Source organism: Physcomitrium patens, chromosome 3 (genome assembly GCF_059467195.1).
Source record: "Physcomitrium patens ecotype Gransden chromosome 3, ASM5946719v1, whole genome shotgun sequence".
Classification (NCBI taxonomy): Eukaryota; Viridiplantae; Streptophyta; class Bryopsida; order Funariales; family Funariaceae; genus Physcomitrium; species Physcomitrium patens.
Window position 1 is genome coordinate 10232540 of NC_143412.1, and position 23943 is coordinate 10256482.

At 33.6% G+C, this 23943-nt stretch overlaps 1 protein-coding gene across 5 annotated transcripts; it reads left to right on the forward strand.

Annotated features, from left to right (window-relative positions):
• Window positions 1-9713: 9713 nt before the first annotated feature.
• On the forward strand, window positions 9714-13880 carry LOC141045149 (uncharacterized). 5 transcript variants are annotated; one of them, XR_012217101.2, is made up of 3 exons: window positions 9714-9978; window positions 10158-13027; window positions 13389-13880. XR_012217101.2 is itself a non-coding variant. In XM_073532550.2 (2 exons), the coding sequence occupies exons 1-2, from the start codon at window positions 9714-9716 to the stop codon at window positions 10295-10297; spliced, it is 405 nt and encodes a 134-aa protein (XP_073388651.1). In that variant the 3' UTR covers window positions 10298-13880. The 5 variants fall into 5 exon arrangements, 2 of the variants coding, with proteins under 2 accessions (XP_073388651.1, XP_073388653.1); XR_012217099.2 differs by having other exon boundaries at window positions 10158-11949; window positions 12344-13880; XR_012217100.2 differs by having other exon boundaries at window positions 10158-11912; window positions 12344-13880.
• Window positions 13881-23943: the final 10063 nt, after the last annotated feature.

The window sequence follows — 23943 nt, forward strand, 5'->3', positions numbered from 1 at the left end:
CAAGTTTTTCTACGTGTGGGCCACATAGTTAGCTTGATCTTCAAGCTAACAACATGTGTGGCACATGGCCAACTTGTTGACCACGTTTCTAATCCAAAAAGTCAATTAAAGACACCTATGAAGTCAAAGCAGCGTCTAGGAAGTTTCTAGGAAGCTTTCATATTAAATATTATAGAATTAACTTACTTTTACCTACTTTTACTTACTTCTACCTATTTCTATATGTAATTATTAGCTTACATCATTATGGCCCTGACAATATTAGAAATTAAAAATAAATTCTTAACTTAAAAAATTATTGTAATATTTTAATGATATTAATATCAATTTAAATTATTTTTAAATATCTTTGTAATTTTTTTATAATAATATAATTAATTTAACTCAATTATGATAACAATAATTTTTTTTTAATAAATAAATAAAATAATTATTAATTTTTTTCATATTTCTTTTAATTACTAAATAATATTTATAGATTATTTTGAAAATAACACATGTGGATAAAAAGCCAATATATTTCAAGATTTGACTTTAATTTAATTTTTAATTTATCAAATTTTTGAAATATCCAATTAAAAATTAAATTAAAAATAATATTTAGTTATTGAAGTCAATGCCTATATTGCCAATTGAATATTACAAGACTTTGGTAAAAAAATAATTTTTATTCCTTTAGGAAATCATTATGAAAAAAATTGAACAAGTTTTGAAGGCCATATAAGTTTATTATGCTAATTGGATATTTTTAAATACCATAATGAAGTCAAAATATAAAAATATATATGTACTAGTAGAAAATAGGAGAACCAACATCTAATATAATACTTTTAGAAAGAAAAGTATGCATATTCCAGATAGATTGTAGCACCTTAGTTATAGATAGGAGGATAAGGATAAGGCCTTGTGTACTAATTGTAAGTCTTATTAAGATTTGAATTCTTTATTCTTAAGCAATTTATTCTTGAGATAAAACATATTCATTTGATTTTTTATTATTAACTTTCAATCTCTAAACTTTCACAACTTATTCATCAAATATTTAAATCTAAGTAATAAACTTAACATTTAAAAATTATCAAATAAATTATTTTTATTTTTAAATATTTTTAAATTATATATTTAAAATTTTACTTTTTATTATTTATTAGGTGAAATCTAGTGAACAATTTGTCACTAGTTTTGTAGTGTGTGATTTTGTTTAGACTAATTGATAACTATATGGCATGCTAGTAGAAAGACAAAAAATCATATATAAAAATATCCTTCCTCACTCAAATACCTTATAAAATTTGAAAAGGTTTGGATTAAATACAAGAAGTTAGCAATACAAGATAAGGTAGACAATCCATTTTTGATAACTTAAGTATTTTAATACATATCCAATAGGTGTAAAAATAGAAAAATATCCCATGTAAGGAAATAGAAATCACATAATTCGGTCCAGAAACAAAATTTATATAAATGTTTTAGCTAAGATTCTTGTTGCCCCATTTAGGACATATACATTTCCTTTGCAAGTTGAAAGAAGGACCATGCAAATTGCTGGAGATTGTTGCTTTCTTACTACTCCGAAGCCAAAATATCTGCAGTGAGGATGGATCCCACAAGGCGAAGCAGATATCAGATCATGGAGAGAGATGAGGAGATGATGAAGAAGAAGAAGATGTGATGGCACTGGACCACGCTGGCACGCGAGTCAAATGAAAATTTTAGCGGACGCTCAACTGGAAGCGGATTCATGACAATGGTTCTTTTCTTCCTTTCAATTATGGATGCGCGGTATAGTAAATGAAAAAGAAACGGGGAAAAAAATCAACTGAAAAACAAATAGCGAGAAAGACAAAAAAAACACGCACAATATAAAATAAATTTGTGAATTTTTGTGCTGCAGCTTTGCTATCAGTGGTGCCCAATAAGTCCTGGGCGGAATCTCCCTCCTCAGAAAAGAGGATTTATTTCTGCAAGCGCTATTGCTTTTGAAAAGCGACTAAAAGCATTCGAAAGACGACAAAGCGACATTTAATTGGGGGCTTTAAATCTGGAAGAGTTCGCGATTGGCCGGATACACCTACTAAATGCACAGATAACGACCTGAGCTTTCCAGAATTCGAAGGAAGGAACAGGATGGGTAAAGAGCAGGGAGGATATGTCGCCTCCAAAAGGAAGCGCAAAGTGAATCGTCAAGCGGGCGCTCTCTTGTGGTACTGCTTCGCCGCACTGTAATGCTTTCCCAGGGAGGATTATATCAGAAACGCTAACGGATATTTGTGGGGGCATCGTCGTAGACATCCACGGCGTGGTGTCGACCACGCGGGAGACTGCAATCTGCTGTCGTGGGATGGCATACTTGCTGGAAAAAGCCTCCTACAGATGACAAAAGTGCCCGCGAACCCCGCGTCTCGCGTCCGCCTGCTGGGCCCGGAAGTCTCTGAAAATTAGCACTCGGATTCGATTGGCTGAGATCCAGGTCCCACTCCGGTACCTCGTCCCCTCTAGGCTCAACATAGGCACAGCCATATGCGCAATGGACACCAGCCGCACACAAGCGACAAGCGCTATGCAGGATAAACAATTGCTCCACGTTGTCAGAGAGCCCGTGGCAATGATTGTCAATCAGTGGAGCCTGGAGGGCTTTTGAGGTAAAAGTGAATGGAGGCTCGACAGAAAGCGGAGGGAGATCCACGGCCACCCCGCCCGCTCTTTCCATCTCTGGTTCTCGTTCTCGCTCTCGCGCTCTTTCTCCATGGCAGGGTGTGTAGGTCCCAACACTCCTGCACGCAGCTCTTCGTCGATATCACGGAGCAAATTCCCCCCATTACGCCCTGGCTCCATCGTCGGTTCACATCGGAACCTTCACCGCACTGCCATCCACACCGAAATTCAAGACTCCAGCTACTCTAACAAGAAATGAATGGACAAAAAGAACAGCATCGAAAAGTTCCTCGAAGTTGATCCATCGTGTGTCTACAACTCCCTCCTCTTTTTCCTATTCACTGTCGAAAAAGCGTCCCCCCTCCCCCTCCATCACACTGTTGGATTTTTTGTAAAACGCGATGGAAAGTCAGAGCACTGTAACCCACCCGGAAATATGTTGCAGAATTAGAAACAATGAGCTCTTGTTGTTTTTTTTCTTTTTCGATTTCTGCGTGTACAAAGCGTGTCCTCTCTCTCGCATTAACGCCTCACACGTTGCGACGATTCCACAGCGTGTTTGTGATTGTTCCACTCGTCTACTACACTGCAAAACCTCTTACCCTCCCTCCTTCTACACGAACTCCCTACACATTGAATCGTGTCCTTTTTTTCACAAATTTTTAAAAAAAAAAATACTATTCTTTCAAAAAAAAAAAAAAAAAGAACGGCATTCGTATGAGTAGAGCCTTACAAAAAGCTACAAATCACCTTTTTCTCATACTTCCCCCCTTCCTCACCAAACGAAAGTACGAATGGATGAATGGTGTGAATATGGATGGATGTATAAACGTAGTCGTGAAGTAGTAGAGTCCTCAATGGCCTTTGGGGCCATAAAGGACAAGGATGAGGCACAACATAACACCGAGAGAAGTCCAAACACACATGATTTGGGGCTCAGTCCCTGGAGCTTTCTGGAGCTGCTGACGTCACCCCCTCCTTGCCACTCTCCTTTATGACACTCTCTCCCTTCTGGGGTCTTCTCCAACTTGGATTCCCTTCCCATTCACACTTGCACACATTGAGTGCGTGGAACTGGGCATTTATTTCCACCTCTCGGGAGTTGGGTCCCCTATTTCTGTTACTTTGTTATCCAGATGGGGAAAATCATTATATCTAAATCAGGGTTGATGTTTTCGGTTTTCTATTTTTATTCTGTTTTATTTAATTTTTTACATCAACTGTCTTGCAATTTTAGATTATCTCAGATGTGTTCTAGACAAGGTTTGAAAGTAGGCCGCATAAAAAAATCCTATTTTTTTGTGATTTGTGCACGCTTTTATTGTAAATTTTGAGTGGTTGGTTATTAAAATGAAATTATAGATAAAGTGTGTGTCTTAGTTTTTGTTGAATGTTGTGTGAATCATGTTTTCCTTTTTTGAATATATTTTGAAATGAAACTAATGAATTTGTGTATGTGTTTGACAAAATTGAATCCTTGTCGTATTTAGAATGAAAAATGTCACACAAAAAAATGGCACTCATCACATATTTTATATTTTGACATCACTATTTACATATCTTGCGAAAAAATCAGAAAACTATACAATAAGGGGTTTCAAACATGGCCTTTTCAGGTGATATTTCACCCATGATGCAAGCTCGAAGTAGCTTGTGATATTTTAAAATATAACTTGATACTTTGCCAAATTACCCACCTTGCAAGGTGGGTGATTTTAAATTCAAAATATCAAAAGTGGGGCAAGTCAAATATCAAAAACCGCATCACTTGCCTCAACTCTCTTCCCTTTTTGACTCCATTCTAAAGGAGTAATAAAGTTCAAACATGGGATAATATTAGGGGGTAATAAAATTTGAATGGATATATTTTGGACTTGATATTTTGAGTGATCTTGGAAATATTAAGTGTTGAATTCCAATTATTTGGTTTTGCAAAAAAGCCATGTTTGAAACCCTCTAATTTAGATCTTTTATGTTGAGAAAAATGATATTGATTATATGATAGATAATAATAATAGTATTTTTTTGTTTGCATGTCTTAAAAATACAATAAAATAAATTAACATGTTTCAAATGTTGATTTTATTTATTTTCATGAAAATATAGCCACTATTTTTTCTTCCTCATGGAGTTGATAGTTTGTTGCAAAACAAATTTTCAACAAAGTCTTGTAGATGTGCAGTTGTATAAAAACGATATATGAGAAACCAAGGTTTACTAATATCATTAACAAGCACTCATCTTTTCACTAAAATAGATGATTTTTCTATCATTTGAATATTATTTAAGTATCATATTTTAGTACATGTTCAAGGTGTTTAATATAACTCATCATGATGTCGATGGAATGATAAAAAGAAACATGTAACATGCCTGTATTCCATTACAATCTTTACATATCTAAATTTTGTGGGTGAAAGGTGCCTGTTGTGCTTCACTTTTTTCTTCCTCTTTATAAATACTCATTGTACTCTACACCCTTCTTTCCATCAAATTTTATTTTGTAAGTCTTGAGCTTCAATGTATGAACACTCAATAACCTACATAATTACAGCAAAAATAATATTGTACATACAAAAAAAAAGAAAAAAGAAAACAAAACAAAACAAACAATAAAAAGTAAATAAAATAAAATAAAATAAGAAGACAAATGAGTCAGAAGTTTCAATAAAAGCACTGTTTTATAATCACACTGCTTTTTGTGATAAAATACGTAGTTATGTTTCATATTTTTCTCTAGCTGGTACAAAATTTCAAAAAGTGGAACAATGACTAGAGTCAAAACTAATCATTTTTTGTAATGATTCAATAAAATATTTTTAATATAATTTTTTAAAATCTAAATACAAGTTTCAAGTGTCCAAAATCTCAAGATATATTTTCCTCGGTCAGCTTTTACTTATGATATAAGGAGTTCACGTCCTATATATTTATACTGCATAACCAATATTAGTTACAAATTTTGGATGGAATTAATTGATTCATTATTGAGTTAGACTAAGTTATCTTAGATTTTATTTATTATCCAGCAGTATGCAAACTTTATTTTATAAGCGATTGTTAGAATAAGTACAATTCATAAAAATTATCCTATATTTTGAATTTTCTCTTATCATTTTTGGCTTATGCACAAAATTTGAAACCAAATCACAATACTAAGATTGAATTTCAGCTCCAATAATTTTTATGCCAATTTTCTAAGATTAACCATTCATATGTAATCAATAACATATAAATATACAGAATTGAATCAAAACATCAAATATAAAATTTTAAAATCAAAGAATTAATATGAAGTAAGTTAAACAAACACTTTTTGATGAATATTGCTTGGAATATTTTGAAAGAACTAAAATTGAACGTATTTGACGATTTTGGTGGAAAAAAATTACTTTTGATTTTCTAAAATAATTAAATGTTTATGAACGTGCATAATTTCCAAGTTAACTATATAAGTTCACTAAAATTGGTTTTGGATATTTAGAAATAACTATTTGAATCACTTTGATAATACTACATTGTAGTTTGAGAACATTAATAAGTTGTTTATTTTCAATGAACCAATTTAAAATGCTATTCTGAAATTGTTAAGCAATTGAAAGATTCAATAAATATACAGGTCTATACAATGTTCAATAAGTAGCACAACAGTTGAAAATTATTATACAATGTGACAATATTATTATTTTTAAATAAAGTGGATAACATACATAAGGACTTACATGTGTATTTTCTTAAAAGTATATTCTTAATACAAACAATAAAAATATTAATACAAGTTGCATATCATCCATTCAAATAAGACTTGAATTGGTAAAAAATTCCACCTTTGGATTATTTTTATTATTATTTTTAATACATAAAAACGGCTCCAATGAAGAGAGGTCAAATTATTTTTCTGACAATTATCATTTTCATTTTTATTTTTCAATGTTTTTGTCTCATAATGACCTAACTATCCCCTAACCTATTACCAAGGCTTGAGCCCATGTAGGTTTGTGTAGGCTCAAGTGCTAGAGAAAACAACTAGGCTTGTCTTCCACTTGACATGCAAGTCAAAACTGATGGAATAATTTGTAGTGTAGGGATAGAGTTTTGTTTCTGTGAAAATTTTCATAGAGCTTTCTCTTTAATACAAGATCATCAGGAAAACGTGCATCTTTTTTCTTTTATAGTATTGATATAAGTAGAGGAAAATCCTCATCTCATAGAGTTTCTTGTCATCAACTTATACATAAAAAAGTTAGGTAATGATTTACTAATGTGTGCCTTGGTGAATTACCTCAGAATTTTCTATTTGTTCATGTTTTTTTTATTGATATTTGCAGGTAGGAAATCTTAAATTTTTGTAATTTTTCAGCAATAATCTAATAAAAAGATAAACATTATATTCATCAAGTGTTGAAAATAGACTGAAAAAAATTGCATGAATCTTTAATGAATGATTGTACTTATATAATGCAGCAAGTATATTTCTCAATGGAATAAGTTTCGCATAATGTGACAAGCATTTTATTATTTCATTTTAAATAAAAATGATTAATTAAAAATGTATGTTTTCTGAAGAGAATAATATATATATATATATATATATATATATATTTATATATTTTGAATATTTTTTTTGATTGAATTACAAAAAATAGATTCTAGGAAAAGCAGTTCTTTAAATGATATGTATTTCATTCTATAAAGTAGAATATGGCTTTTTAAAAATGTGTTTTCATATTGATTTTATATTTGAGCTTTTGAATAATTATTTTTTTCATCGATGAATTCTTTAAATTTTAAAGCCATGTGACAGTAAAAATAAAATAAAATAAAAATTCAAGAACATGATTAGTTAATTTGACCTCAAGATTAGAAACTTGGTTTAGATTTCTAAAATAATAATAAATTTTTAAACACAAAATTTATAAACTTGAATATTAATTCATATAAATTAGTCAATAATTGTGGCATTAATTTATTTAATGTTGTGTTCTAATCTTCAAACTAATTTTCTTCATCAAAATAAGAGATGTTCATTTAGATTCAAGAAAGTTTTATAATTTAGAGGGGAAGCCAATATGGTTCAATAATAATTCAATAACATTAAGCAATAATAAGTATATACCAAAAATCCTAATAAATAACCACTCCTTAAACTTGATTCCACAACATCTACACATACAACTATTGTCATGGCACACCTATGGCTTTAAGACCCTCCCTTACACAACATTATAGATCAAGAGCCTATTCTCTATTTTTTACAACAAATTATTTAAAAGTACTTTGAGAATAAAGGTACAAGAAATACTTAAACATGTTACTTCCAACACAAAACAAGGATCTTCTATGTTAATAATAATTTTCAACTATAAAATATTAGATTCTTTTTTAATTATTATATTAATTATATTACTCCAAGTATTAAAACAATATAAAGAGTGCACACTTAATAGAAGGGGTTCAAACATGGCACTTTTGCAAACCAAATAACTAGGATTTAGCACCTAATATTTCCAAGATCACGGCCAAGGCATGGTGTTAGGCAGTGTGATATGGAGTTAGAGAAAGAAGAGAGTTGAGGTGAGCGACGTGGCCCTCTTTTGATGTTTTGATTTCAAAATCATCCACCTTGGATACCTTGAGATCTCATCATGACTGAAAAAAGGCCATGTTACTCGAATATTATTCAAAAAGGCCATGTTTGAACTCCCTAACCCCCTAATGAACATGAAAGCGTTTTAGCAGAGAGGTGAGTGCCAAATCATTAAAAGAGGAGCGCACGAGAATGAAGTATGAGAGAGCCAAGATTTGCATAGAATAAGTGAAAAGGGGAGTTTGGTGCAGAAACGCGGATGCGATGGTGATGACCAGGGTTTGCATGCTGAAAAGTGCAACACTTGTCGATCGATGCCTTCGTCACCAATACAGAGAAACGGGCGAGTGAGGGAGTGACTGTGAGCGAGAAAGCGAGAGATCGGTAAGCGCACTGCTTTGGTGAGCAGGCCGGGTTGAAGCGGCTGCTGTCACCCGAGTACTGCGTGCGCAGCGCGGCCAAACAATCTTGGGTCTATCGATTGCTGTGGGTGTTGGTAGGTCGTCGTAACAGTTGGCTCGAAATCCAGAATACGGTGCCAAATCGTCATACCAATGCCAGTCAGTCCTTCCGCACACCCGCACACCCGCACTCCGAATCCCCACACACAGAAACGCCCGGATCCGCCAGGCCTTGCCCGAACTCACGGCCCCCGCCATTAATAAAGGCATTTTGACCTAATATTGCTGGCGTGAGTCTGTCTGATGAAGCTCAGTGAGTCTGTGTATTTGTTAATTTTATATTTTTTTCATTAGTGCGGCTGCATGAGGCATTTTGTGATGGGCCCGAGCCCACCAGCCGCTTTTTTATTTTTTATTTTTTATTTATTTTTATTTTGTTTTTGTTTGGAATCAAATTGACAGACTTAGAGAACACACCATGTCTAATATAAGTCACCCATACTTGTTGGATACATGGATTATAGCTTTAAACGTACATCACAAAATTATCTAAAGATGGGTCAATGATGGTATTTGGAATACGACAACGATTGACATAACATTATTCAATGCATAATATCACCTTATGCTTTTCATGTTGGTAGCGAAACTGAGCGTTTTCGAAGGTTCTGCAAATCACGTGGAAACCTTGAGGAGTAAAACATTTTATTTATTTATTTATTTATTTTTCTTCCTGCGTGTTACTTTGCAGTGAAAGTTGAAGGTTCCGAAATAGGAGTAAAAGAAAAAGGAAAGAGAGCGAGAGAGAGAGAGAGAGAGAAAAAAAAATAAAAAGAATAAAAATGTTAGAATCGTACTTTCGTCGAGGGCACCATGTTTCTACTGGTGGGCAGACTTGCATGTGAGAGGTTTGGCTCTGGCGACATGAAGCACACTCTCAGAGAGCGTCGGAAATGGTGCCACTACAATCTAATTGATTGCTTGACTTCGTTTGAGTATCGATTGTTTTGAAAAGAAAGGGGAGATGGGAGAATGGGAAGAGTGAGAGAGGCTGCCGATTCTGTGGATGGATGGGTGAGAGAGCGTGTGACTTCATCCTGGGGAGGAACAGAGCTGTGATCGCGAGGGCATCTCGCGCTCTCTGCGGGAGGAAAATGCATACTCTTCCCGCAGCGTCGTCGTCGTCGCGGCCACTAGGACATTTCCTGTGCCATGCGAAACTGGGAGCGCATCTATCGGTCGTCTTTCAAAGGGGAACGCCAGCTGCGAGTGACCAGGCACTGCGTGTCTCTCCTCCGCTCATCTTCCTTGTCAATCACTCAACAATTTTTGTGAGTATGTTTTTTCAGCTCACATGCCTCCATCATCGCCAATCATCGTCGCCTCCGCTGTCTGGAGTGCGTTCCGGAGCCGCGTTTTTTTTTTGGGGGGGGGGGGGGGGTGCGTGTTTAATTTGCTGCTTTCGCATCGAGAATGAATGTGGATAACGCCACGATCAGCTTCTCCACATGCAGAAATTCGAGCCTCTCGGACGAGAAGAATGAGCATGAGGAGGAGTCTCGGAAAGGGCAGGAAAGGCAAAAGTGCTCGAACGCAAAAGACGAGGGCTGGGGCGAGCTATCATGTGGGCCCTGAATGCGAGCCTTTGCCTTGAGGCTTCATCATCACACCATATCCTTCTCTTTATATACTGCCTTCCAATTGCATTTCCCCACTCATCCTTACACTCCCACCGCCATCTGGCGCGACCACCTGCATGGCGGGTTTATCTCTCTTCTCCAATCTCAGAGAGAGTGGATTGTAGCAGGTTCCTTTGGTCTCGTCGTTTCTCTCTCTCCTTCTCTCTCTCTCTCTCTCTCTCTCTCTCTCTTTCCTTGAGCTCTTTCCTATTATTATGTGAAATTTTCGTCGGTGGGTTGGTTGACGCGCTACGCCGCGTGTCTATGAAAATCCTTTGTCACTTGCGATGAGAGACAGTGTATGATGATTCAATTGAGCCTCTGGTCAAGCACATCTCTTCCGTGTTGACATCCTCGCGGTTGATTCTTTGTTCGTCACCGAAATCTTATCTTTATCCTGGATAACTCGTTCGCACAGTGCCGTTATAGATACTTCTCTTCCTTCCATTACGAGCTGCAGTGACCGCCACACACCTCGTGCAATTTGGGAGTCGTTGCATGTGCTTAAAGGCTCGGTATCATTCTGCATGATACTACCCATCTCAATGTTGATGTATAATTCTCATGTTTCAGGATATCATTCAACACTTTCGATAGCTGAATTCTCTTAAACATTGTCGGGGCAGTAGATTGCCTGCCTGGCGCGCTGCTCCTATTATTCTGCTGCTGGATGAATAATGCACTTCCTTAGACGTGATACGTGTACATACTTGTACATGTGTATCCTTACAATTGTATCGTTGCTCACGCGATTCCTCAAATTATTAGAGCTTATAGTATCTTTGTTGTTTGTGAGATGTCATCTGGTTTTGAATCATGTGGCATGTAAATCCGAGCAGCTAGGTGTTACAGGATAGAGTCCTCCGCTCTGCTGCAATGTAATGTGTCTGCATCTGCACCTGCACCACGGTGTAACAGTGGCGACGCTTTTTCTTGCGGATATCAGGCACTCATGCCGTTGCTTCCCTGCATTTTCCAATGTGGCGTTGGTGCAATCCGCAGACAATCAGTGTCTCTCACATTACGATGGTGAGATGCAGATGCAGAGGTGTTACATTGCAACTGACCCTCAATTTGGAGTACTATCAGGTATCTGATTCAATGTTGTTGAAAGTGAAAGATGCCAACCTTTGGAGCCACTGCTGTGACACCTACTGTATATGAAAATCCTTGAAGCTGCAACGCTACTTTTCTGCATCTGCACCTGCACCAAGATGCGATAACATGTACAGATGAACCAAATACACAGTTGTACTGTCATGCCCAGTTAGCCACTGGACTTGATTTGTTGAACAATTATTTGTACTCGCTTTATCGCGTACTGGTGCAGTGCCTATGCAGACATGTAGTGTTGTAGCTGGATGCAGATCGAGCGCTGATATTCTTCCTAATAATGGAAATTCAAGGTGCACATAGTGACTACCACGGCTTGTAAGCAAAGAGTTTCTGAGGAAGCGACAGCGGAGAATATCCACATTTCGGTCCTTCGCTTGCTGCAGGGAATGCGAAGATTTATGATTCAAGAACTGAAGGACCGGTTTAATAGCAAAGGAGCCCTAGAAAGCTTCGTTCTAAGGAGAGTGTACTTTGGTGAGCAATCGTCTTCCTGTAAAGCAATCATGAGTGGGTAGGTTTCTTAAGCTTTTCATTGTTATTCATATATCTGCATGTCGCTGAGACGTTAGAGCTTCTGAGTAGTCTGCCCATCAATCAAGTATTTTCGGTTCCTCAACGGCCTTCAAAGCTGTATATAGACTCTGCAATGTGCTAATGATGAGTTACGGTATATAGACAGGTCATTGCGGCTGCTTAGACCTAGGTTTTCTAAATCGTGACGTAAGCTAATCCTGAAAAGAAGTCACTTATCTTGTCTGTAATTACATATTTCCACCCGTGTCCGTTCATCGTCAACGCCCAATGTGAAGTGTATGGAGTTCATCAGGCAGTTCCTATCTGGGTGGTATATGTCCAGTACGATTTTTGCAAGTGTGCTAATTGTGGCTTGAATTGTCGATTATCAGAGTAGAGACAGTCTGGCATCGTGAAAACACGTTTACAGCGAAATTCGGCGGAGACGGACTGAATTCGCCTATAGTACAATTTTTGCAAGCACAGTTCCACTTTGAATACAATGTTAGAGTGAATGGTTGTGCCCTACCTTAAAGCTGACATGGAGGCGTCCAGAGATGCGAGTTGTGGAAACTCGATAGCTCTGAATCACTGACGAAGCAGTATTCGGCTGGCACCCATGGTTAACCAACGGGGTTTCCTTCTCGTCTGTGAATTTCTACTCTTGGATTTGGACAAAATGCATGTCGGATCCTCCCTGTCTGTCGTAGTCTGACCATTACAACTGTCAGTACAAATATCTAAGTCGATCACCATCCGTCCCGTAGAAAGCAGTGGCCGCGCTATTTCCTGTCCTGGTAATTGTTCTGATGAAGAATAGACCACCGGTACCGTTACTTGACAGTCTCTGCCTCTTTGACTGATGTTGGTACTTGGCCAACTATCACCCTCGTCTCAACACCAAGTATACTTTCCAGAGTTAAGATAGCACCGCCAACGTGTGTAAAGATGTATGTGAGGAAGTGGAAAGGACTAAGATACGGCTTTCTACCAAAATTCAGTCAAGTTGCGGGACAGGGATTTAATAGCATCGCAAGTTGACGAAGAGCAGCTAACGACAGTCGGCCGTGCAGATGGTGAACCCCTACTGTGTGGACCTCATTGTTGGTATTACGAAATGTTCTGGTTGGATGATTTCAGGTGTCATACCCTCTCTCACGTCGTCTGTGATCATTGTACCACCTGTTTAATGAGAGTTTAGTACAACAATCGGGTACTGTTGTAGAACCTAGGTCGGTTGCAGATCTGGGTCGGTTCTCGTCCATACGTGCGCTGATCCGTGGTACCGTTATAGGTAGAGGCAGCCATTGGTCTTTGCCTCTCTTAAGTATTTGAACATGTGCTAAAGCTCATTGGTCAGTACAATGCATATACCCGCATTTTAACGATGAAACTGACGTCTGCTAGCGGAGCCAATATACTTTCAAATTTGTACAGAGAATTCAGTCTTAAAGAGACTTCTGACGACTGTGGAGAACGGTAGGGCTGCCATGGGGCATAAAGTCGGAAGCACCACCGATGTACCAATTTACTATCATTGAGGATGTTTCACAAGCGCATGGTACAGGGTCGCTGCGACCTCGACTTAGCATATGCGAAGCCTGCAGGCCGACATGCACAGAAAATATCTTTTAAAGATGACGTCAACGGTTTTGTTATACCCCCAAAAGATAAGTTGTCTCGACTAAAGTTGACACTCATTTGCTTCAGTTGTCCCTTTTCCTGGTAATTTTTTGTATTACAATTCTGTAACAGTAGTTTAAAATGACGTCAAACTTTGAAGTCCGTTGCTCAATCGCTCCAAGATTTGCCGCGGGTTGCTCACCAATAAGTTATCAGAAAGTAAATTGCATCTCTCTTGGTCCTCTTTGTTGTGAACACTGGCCCGGTGTAAACTGTATCATGAATAATATTTTAAATATGGGATAATCCTGTGTACATGGTGATTATAGAACAAAATTCTCTCCTTTGTTCAGAGTGTTCTTCTCAATTTTTGTACACACAGATTCCTGCTTCCTGCAGCGCCGCAGTTTCCATCTTTCCTGGAAATGAACCATTGTTGAATACTATTGTTTAATCCTGGCTGATAAGGTATACTGAACCTGTCTTTAACTTAGCATCATGTTCTTCCTGTTACCAGAAAAGATCAAACTTCTTTACTTCACACCTGCATTCATTTCGATTTCTGTAGAGTAGCAGCGAAGTTTAAAACAGTACGTTCCTAATTTTCAGAAAATGCAGCGAAATATTGTAACACGTCAGCCTAGATCTAGAAAACATCGCATGAAGTCCATACGGTAGACTTTGCGAAACATGCCGGATAAGTTACATACAAACTCCACTTCTCGGGCTAACTCAATAAGCAGCCTAGTTTGCCCTATTCAGTACATCTCGAAACTAGACTTGCACTAGTGCTCTACAAGAAGAATGCCAACCTGTGAGATGAAACTTTCTCAGATCAAGTTCGCAGATTTTTTAATTCGATGAACAATACATAAAACCGTCCTGTGTGCAGTAACAGCCGAGTGGTTCTTATATCCAAAGCCGAATGTTTTTACACTACTGCAGATTGTAGGCGCTGTGCACAGCTAACGCCGTTAGTTGCCCAAAAATGTGCCCAACACTTTCGATCAGGTTCTGTTGCAAAAAACTCCCTCTCACAGACTTTCTCTCCATGCTGCATGTAGACTCAGCTATTGCGGGCAATAGAGACAGTGGGAGAGAGTTGATCTGTGTAGCTGCATGTAATGGACACAACTCCGCTGTAGCACAAAGCACTTCAATTCACAGACAGAATACTCTTCTGGGCTGCCTAGTCTCAAGCAAGCAGTCCCTGGAAGCTCATTTAAATGAATGACATACCCCAAATCATAAGTATCAATCAGAAAGTATGCTTTGACCAAGCAACATGTAACTTTTCAAAAAGACAAAATTTTGTCACCAAGAAACTATTGTGAGATCGTTTGAATTTATCCATTTTTACTTGAGTGGTGTGTAAATTTCAACCTACATGTGTGCATGTGAAAAGAAATCAAATCTCATTCAGAAAATCAAACTTGAATCAGACTGACTCATGGTGAATCCAGGATTGAGGCAGGTGTAACCCCATGTGTAGCTCCAGGGTTCAATGTCACACATGTATTTTAATTCTGCAAGCTGGATGATAAATGTATTAGTGCCTGTAGTGGCAGTTGAATTTATTCTACTGTTCGCTCAGTGTTAAAACTATCTACCATGTTCAACATAGTAATAAAATAAAAGCCATATATGTATATATATATACATATACATATAAATATATACACATAGATATATATATATATATATATATATATATACATATAAATATATACACATAGATATATATATATATATATATATACATATAAATATATACACATATATATATATATATATACATATAAATATATACACATAGATATATATACACATAGATATATATATATATATATTTATGTGTGTGTGTGTGTGTATATATGCACATATACATACATACAGGAATATTATATTCTCAAAACATGCTCATCAAATACAGTGATTCAGCTAAAATTTGTGTATTCAATTGTTGGGTAAAACTTTCCTCATGTACGAATGATATTCTGAAGATACTTGCTGCTGTCAAATTTTCCCTTGCTTGCAAAATTCATCATTAACTGTGCAGATCTGAAAGATATGGGAATACAAGATTTACATCACACTCAGAAATTATTACAAGCTTGAGTTTTCCATGTCTTGGTGAGCTCTTCTTTGCATATTCTTGTAATTTACAATATAGAATGGAAAGAAAAAGGATTCTTGGAGAGGTTAGTAACTTGTCAATTAATTTTGGATGGAGTTATGAATGGCTACAATCTGGACATGATATTTTCCAAATCCTATATTTCAACTTTGTTACATCAAAGCAACACATGGACCATACCAACCTTGCAGATCCAAGTTTAGGGTTCCACATGCATGACACGAGACTAAGTCTAATCTAGTTCAAACAGTCGCCAAGAACATAGACCCATACCATCCAACTCACCAAAGTCTTCATTACTCTGCTGCAAAGCACTGAGGATCGCACAATCATCTATTATTAATATTATCATTTAACCCATGTTCATTTCATGATCTGTCTTCAAAAAGGAGATGAGAAACTGGTGATGGCATTCATGTCCCTGTCTAGAATTGGAAACATAGAGCCTGCCCAAACTTTAAGAAAAATTTATTAATTTCCTGAATTCCACAATAGTTCTGGAAAAGCTGGATGAGAGAAGTTGGACAAAGTATCTCAAAGTTTCAACATGTCCTTGCAAGTCTTACTGGGGTACACAGCCCTCCAAATCCCAAAAGGTGTCTGATGCTTATCATGTCCTAATACCTGCCTATTTATGTTTTTTCATCTTGACCCCTTTAACAAGGTTTTTTGACAGTAAGAAATTGGCTGATCCCCATGTGAAAAGTTAGTGAGGTTTAGGACCTCTGATGCCTGGAAGGCCACTGCTGGGGTCCATCCCTTGTCCCTCTGTGAGCATGTCCATTTGTAGGACATGTACCATGATGTCATGTTCAAATTGACCTGCCAGAGTACCTGCAAATTAATGAGTATCATGTGGAACATAAAGATTCAATGAAAATGAAGGTTTAGAGACAATAAGTGAATTTCATACTCGCAGTGACAGGCATTTGTGAACAGGGAAGAGAAATAAATCACTTATTCCTGAAAATTTTAGCACATATTATTATACTGTAATATAAAAGAACTTTGTAGAATGTATTTTTCTTTTACACAAAAGAAAGAATTGAAATATTGTACCAAATCAGTGTAATACTGAATCATCAAGAGATAATAACAAAGTATTTGAATTTGGAAGAGCATTGTTTGAATCTGTTCATTTGAACTACATTTGTCTTTATCAAGGTGCTGTAGAGGTCAAATACAGTACTAATAGAGTAATTAAAGCTTTAATAGGAATTCAACAAGATTCATTCCAATCCAGATGTAAAATCTGTTTGATCCTTCACAAAGCAGCCTTTGAATCAGGGTCCAGCTACCTCTATCCCACAAACTGAACAGGCAAAGTGGGTTCTATTTCCTGGACAAGCTATGCATTTGTCAATGGGAAAAGAATTGCCCTAGACTTGCAATCTAAGCTTGACCTCTTTCTTTGTGTTCACTGTGGAATGGAGGCACAAACCTTGGTAATCAATAGCATCATGCATTTAGTTGATGCTATGGAAGAGATCCCAATCTACTATTGGAACAGACATCCAGACGTTCAGACTTAGACAATTAGAGAAGATAAATCCTATCCACAGTGCTAGTGGCAAGATACTTCTAGCATATGGCAGACTCTGTGGGTGCTGTACTGCAAAACTATGCATGATAAAAGTACAACCGCATCCCCTAAATTGGAGCTCAACACAGGTAATATTCTCTCGCATAGAGACTGCCCATTTCTAATCACATTCACACAGTAGCTAGCTTCCTGGCTTGTTCACATGTAATTTCTAACATGCTTCAAGATTGTCAGAATTACAATGCTGTCAAAAAAATCCTAGGCACATAGGCTGAGCACATGCTAAAGATAAGATGCCTTGCAGAACATGAGGTTATGCAGAACTAGCTCACATTCCATCGACAGCAGAGCCGAACTCTTATTGTTGTTCACACTCTGAGAGGAGTAAGAGATCAATATTCTTCCACCTTTCATGTCCTGCGAAGCTGCACATTCTACCAAGTCACCAGGATTGCTACCAGAAAAGTAGCTGACGTAAGCTTCCAGGTCATCTAGATACTAAATATACTGCCGTGATCCATAAAAAATTTATCTCATTTTCATGTGACGTAATTTTTATTACTCAAAACCATTACAGTGGAAGCTGTTCAATTTTGCACTCTTCATCACCAAAACTACGCACATTTTGGAAAACCACAAAAGTTATCTTATTACCATGTTCTTATGACATTTTGTTAAAATATGTAACAAAAAAAAAAAAAAAAAAAAATGGGACTCTTAGTACGATAATGTGGTGCATACCTATGGTAACCATAGGTATGCAACGTATTATCGTTCTTCGTATAACTCTCCTGCATTTTGCACAGAACGCCATGCTCACAATTGTCATATAGCGATGTAATTTAATCCTTCACTAACATCCAGTTCTTGTCAGTCCTCGACTCCTCTAAGATCAGAATGGAACTCCAACTTGGTTAATATGAGATGAAGCGTGGAAAATTGGAGGCATGTGCACTTGGTGTTTGTCATGGAACTGTTTGTCGCACAGTTCTGATAAAAACAGCAGCTTGGGAAAGAGATGTAACCGTTCAGCGTATCATTACAAGAAATGGTAACAGGATGGAGGACATGGCATCAAAGTTGTTTGAACCTCCTACTTGTGAAAGCCCTCCAAGAGAACAGCTTTCTCCCTTTTTCAGGACATGTTACCCAGGACTTTTTCCGTCAGTCTGAAAGGTTGTACTGTGCTTCTCCCAAGGGCTACGTCATGTTCAACGAATCTTCATGACGTCGTCTTGTGCAGAGTATAAGCAAATGAAGATGCTACGCTGCTGATAAATGAGATTAGTTCCGGTCAGCAAGGAACTACGAACTAACTGAGCTCATATTTTCTTTTGTAAGAACTTTACTGACGCAATGACAGTGTGGGGCCTTGCATGTAAGTTTCCGATCAGGGTTTCGGCATTTTGTACAAGAGTCACAACAATTGGTTGCATAATGCTCAATCTGTACAACATCTTTCGGAGAGGGCTTTGGTGGAAGCATTCTGAATGGTAAATACCACGTCTCTTCCATGAGAACTTTGCGTAAGTGGTGCTCGTGAACTAAACCAATACCACTTATGCAAGAAGTGAACGGTAGATCTGAATTCCACCAGAAGCTTCCCTGTAGAAGCAGTGTCGTCGGAAACCAGCTCAGGGTCTACAGCAAGCTCATTGGGTTCAAATGTAACTAAGAAAACTCACGTGAACTTCAATAATTCATGGAGATGAATAGTAACGACAGCAGACATCGAGCCCTCCCAAATTAGGTAGCTTACATGCTAACGATATGGATGAGTACTATTCAGTCCCGGCTTGTGGAATGGCGGCACAACCGAGGCAAAGCTAAGAATAATTGAAGCAATACAGCAATCATAGTTTTGGTAGTCACCCGGGGCCATGTACGAGAACCTGTCAGCCGCAAAACCCGTCCGACCCATTTTCGAACCTGAACACGCGGAACAAATTCGCACGAAGTCATCATAAAATCAAGTTGATATCAAGTTTAGTTTCTTTTCTCACATTGATCGTGTGAATGTCATTGAAGCTGAAGCTTTAACGTGTCTCCATAGGATCCTTTACAGTTCCAATTTGGTTCCTACTTGGACCGGCTTACCTGAATGGAATGGCAAGAAGAGGGTTTTATTGAATATCACACATTGGGTCTTAGGAATACATCAGTAGGAATGAACAACATCCCAATTACATCAATATGTAACATCTGTATAATTATGTACAACCAGAAATGTACATAAACTCATCTTATTTCTATATATCATATGTTTTTTCGGTTTTATGTGGTATCAAATTTAGATCTAAAATGCTAGTATAAATATATTTGTAGTATTGGGAAAAAAATCTTGTATTTGTATTTAGAGAACTTCTTCCAAATTAACATTATTAGTAATAGGAATTTTAAAATGTTTAAAACTTTAAGGTCATATGTGGCTTGGTTTTAAAGGTTAAAAACTTGACAAGAATAGAAAACTATGGAGCATGGATTCACTAAAATAATATTTTTTTAAAAAGAAATAGATAACTCAATATTTTATCTAATTCATTATTTTTATCCATGTTTATTTAAGAAAAAAAAGAAAGACAATAAGCTATAAGGAAATCAATATAAATATAAAGAAAGTGTAGCAATAAAAGTGTTTAAGATGTATTCATATCTATCCAATTGCCATGCATTACCAAAATCCATATGTATAAATTTGATAGTTATCTTTGAAATATCTTATAAATATATTTATAAAAATAAATATATATAATAATTATTTTTAAAAATAAAAAATTTAATAAAATATATCTTTTATGACCAAAACAAGTTTTTTATTACATGTGAAAAATCTATATATTCAAATTTTATTTAATAAAATTAATTCTAATATTTATCAACTAATAAATAATATAAATATAAAAAGGAATAAAATACATATTATTCTTTATTGTGTTTATTATGCAAAGTGATAATAGAAAAAAAATAAAAGAAAAAAAATGTATGCATAATTGTAAGATAGAGTTAAGAAGTTTAGAAAAAATTATAGTGAAGTAGAGCATATGTATTATTGAGAAGCATACAAGTTAGTATATACAAATAAGACTTGAAAAGGTGAAGAAAAAGAAGATAATTGTAAACCATATTGGTGGTTGCCTAAAGACAAAAGAAGAAGATTTTGAAATATTTCTATTCTTGTAATGTTTATCAAAAATCAAATATGTTTCTACAAATATGAATTTTTTAAAATTAATATTGAATTTTTTTTCAAGCCATTTTTATTTTTAGAATATTATTGATAATTATTTATAATTTTGGAACTAAAGATAGTAGCTATTAAAAAGTCAATAAATAGAACATAAAAAATAAACACATATTGCTAAAAAGGCAAGATCAAGTTGATTTCATTACAATTTCCAACTTTAATTATTGAAAAAAATCTCAATAAAAATGCTACTAGTAATTAGAATCATCTTGATAAAAATAATTTTCAAATTATTTTATATATTTTTATATTTTTTAATTTCATATAGATTATGCATAATTAAAAATACACCAAGTTGATTACATGTTTTTTTGTATTATATTCATAAAAATATCAAATGAAAGAAAATTAAAAAAAAAAAAAAAAACTAAACTAAAAAAAAATAAAATATATTAAATAATATAATATCTTTTTAAGATAAAGTAAGTAAATACCCAAATATATCTATTATTCATTATTTATTTATTTATTTGTTTATAATTTTAAAATAACAATTTAAGTTCCAAAAAATATCTTTTAATCTTACAAAAACTTTAAGAGATTCATACTATTGATTATAAAACTATATTAGTTTAGAAGGTCCTTAAATTCTTTTATTGAGTCGAATTAGAGTGCTACAATGGTCGTGTAGTAAGCATGTAAAATAAAGTCAATAAATAGTTAATTAATAAGCATATGTATACATATTAGTGGGAATCATTATATTTCTTCTTATTTATAATAGTCATGCAAGAGTAAATTTTTTTAAGAAATTGAGATAATAGATGTAGATTCAAAAATATATTCCTCTTATTTTTGTTGAATTTTGAAATCAAAATTGCTATAGCAAGACAAGATCCTCAATGCATCAAAAATAGCTTAATAAATTCTTTGTTGGTTTCCTTAATATTTTTTAAAAAATAAATATTCTATTGCAATAAATTTGTGATTATATATTGGATAAATCTTTTAAATAAATTTGTGTAATTAAAAGATAGAATATTTTGATATTAGTAGTTATGTCATCAGTCTAAAGTCAATATTCAACTATGAAAAAACATAGATATGTGTTTTATTGTAAAAAGGAATTGTATGTTCCTTACTTTGTCTTTTGATTTTGTAATTTTAGGCATAAAAGTTTTTTAGTAGAAGTTTAATAAGGTTGATTTTGCAAAAAACTAAAAATCATTGAATTTGGAATAAGATAATAAGTTTTTGCAAAAATTCAAATAAAAAGTACTATATTACTATAGCAATTTCAATCATTCAAATTTAGAATAGAAATTCTTCATATTTAAATATTAAATTTCTAAAAATATAAGTATTATTAAATTTATATAAGATATAATTTTAATAAGTCAAGAATTATTAAATTTAAAATAATAAGTTAATAAGAGCATTTCTTTGAGTAAAACAAAGTCTTTAAGTTATTAGAATGGTCAAATAAAAAAGAACCATACTTCTTTTTATTTACATTATATAAGCTAGTTTAAATAGATTAGTGAAAAATCTTGTATTACTAAATTTGGATTTATCTTTAACTTTATAAAATTTCATATTTATATTCAATTCAAGAATAAATTTATTTTATAATTTATAATATATATATTTTGAAAATCTAAAGTTTTTTTTCATTAATAATTTAATTTTTTGAATTAAAAAAATTAATATATTAAATTAAATATATAACTAAAAATAAAAAAGATAAAATTTTTGAATTCAAAATTTTAAAATTAGATAAAAATATTTATATTAATAAATTAAGAATAAGAAATTTTAAAAAATTATATATTTATATTAAATTATATCATAAATTAAATTTGATGTAATATTATTTAGTAGGTTGGTTTTTCAGAACAATTTTAAATATAAATCTAACATATTTATTCATATTTTTTAATTTAATTTTCACATATTAAGTTAATAAAAATTATTTTTATTTATCTTTTTGGATCACTTTGATCTTTTTTCAAAATTTTCTTGTAAAATAATAGAAATTAAAATTTCTTTCAAAATAAATTATTTTGATAAAATCCATCAATGAATTTTAATTAGTGGATTGGTTAAAAATACAATTTTAAGTCATTTAGATATGAAATATTAAGATCAGAGAGTTTATTAAATTATATAATTTTTTATTATGAATTATTAGTGGTTTTAAGTTAAAAGAGTCTTACTAAGAAAGTCATTAAAATAATATTTTAGTATGTCTTGAGGCTCAAAACTTTGATCTCTAAACAAATTATCCTTGAGATAAAATATTTTTATTTAAAATTTTAATTATTTAATTTTTATCTTTAAACCTTCATAATTTATTCATAATAAATTGGATTTATATATTTCATGTGTTATTGAAAAAATAAAAAAATATATCTTTATAAATATATATATATATATTTTTTATTAGATAAAAATTATAATATTAAATAATTAGCAAGTTTCATATTTGTATTCAATTTGATGACTTGATATTAAATAATTTTGTAGGCCAATCAATGGTTTACTTCAAAAATTTAATAAAATGCATGGTATATATAATTTCTTATTATATTTAATTATTTATTAATAAAAAATATAATAAAAATCAAAAAAATATTTAAAAATAATTAAATATAAAATAATCAATCTTGAAGACAATGTAAAAAAATATATAAATCTAAAAAATAAATTCATGTAATAGCTTAAAAACTTTTCAATTGTATTTAAAAAAATATCAAACAATTTATATATACTATTTAAGATAGTTTTCTAATAATATATTATTATCATGGACATCAATATTGCCATTAATAATTGGGAAGATAAGAGAAATTATGTAGAATTAAAAATAAATATTTGATAATAACTTGTTGAAATGCTTTACAAGCGCGGATTTTATTTTATAAGTATTTATAAGAAAATGATAGGTTGTAAACTTGATTAATAATTCGACCATATATTGCACATATTATCACAAATATATATATATATATATATATATATATATATATATATATATATATTCTAGTAATTGTCTAAATAATAAGATTAGATAGAAGTAAATGAAAGTTAGATTGAAAATTTGGTTATGTATCATATATATTGGCTATTTATAGAAAAAATTGGCCATATAATGCTCATATAAGAAACTTATCTTGAAAGGTATATATGTATTGGGGGTCTTATAGAACATTGCTATATAGCTTCTAATTAGATATTATATATGAAGGCAAGAGTGAAGCCTTCTTCATACTTGTTAACTCCTTTCTTGCTTTTAGTTTTGTTTTAAGCACTTAATTTTCTAGTCTTTGATTATAGTCATTCTAATTTTTTTTAGATAGACATTATTATTTTTTTTTGTTATCTCTCTTTAATATACATTTCACTTATTTGTATACATCATTTAAATTCTTATCTTTCACATATTAAGAGGATTGCATTTACAATATTAAAACTTTGTCTTGATGAACTTTTATTTTTAATTTAT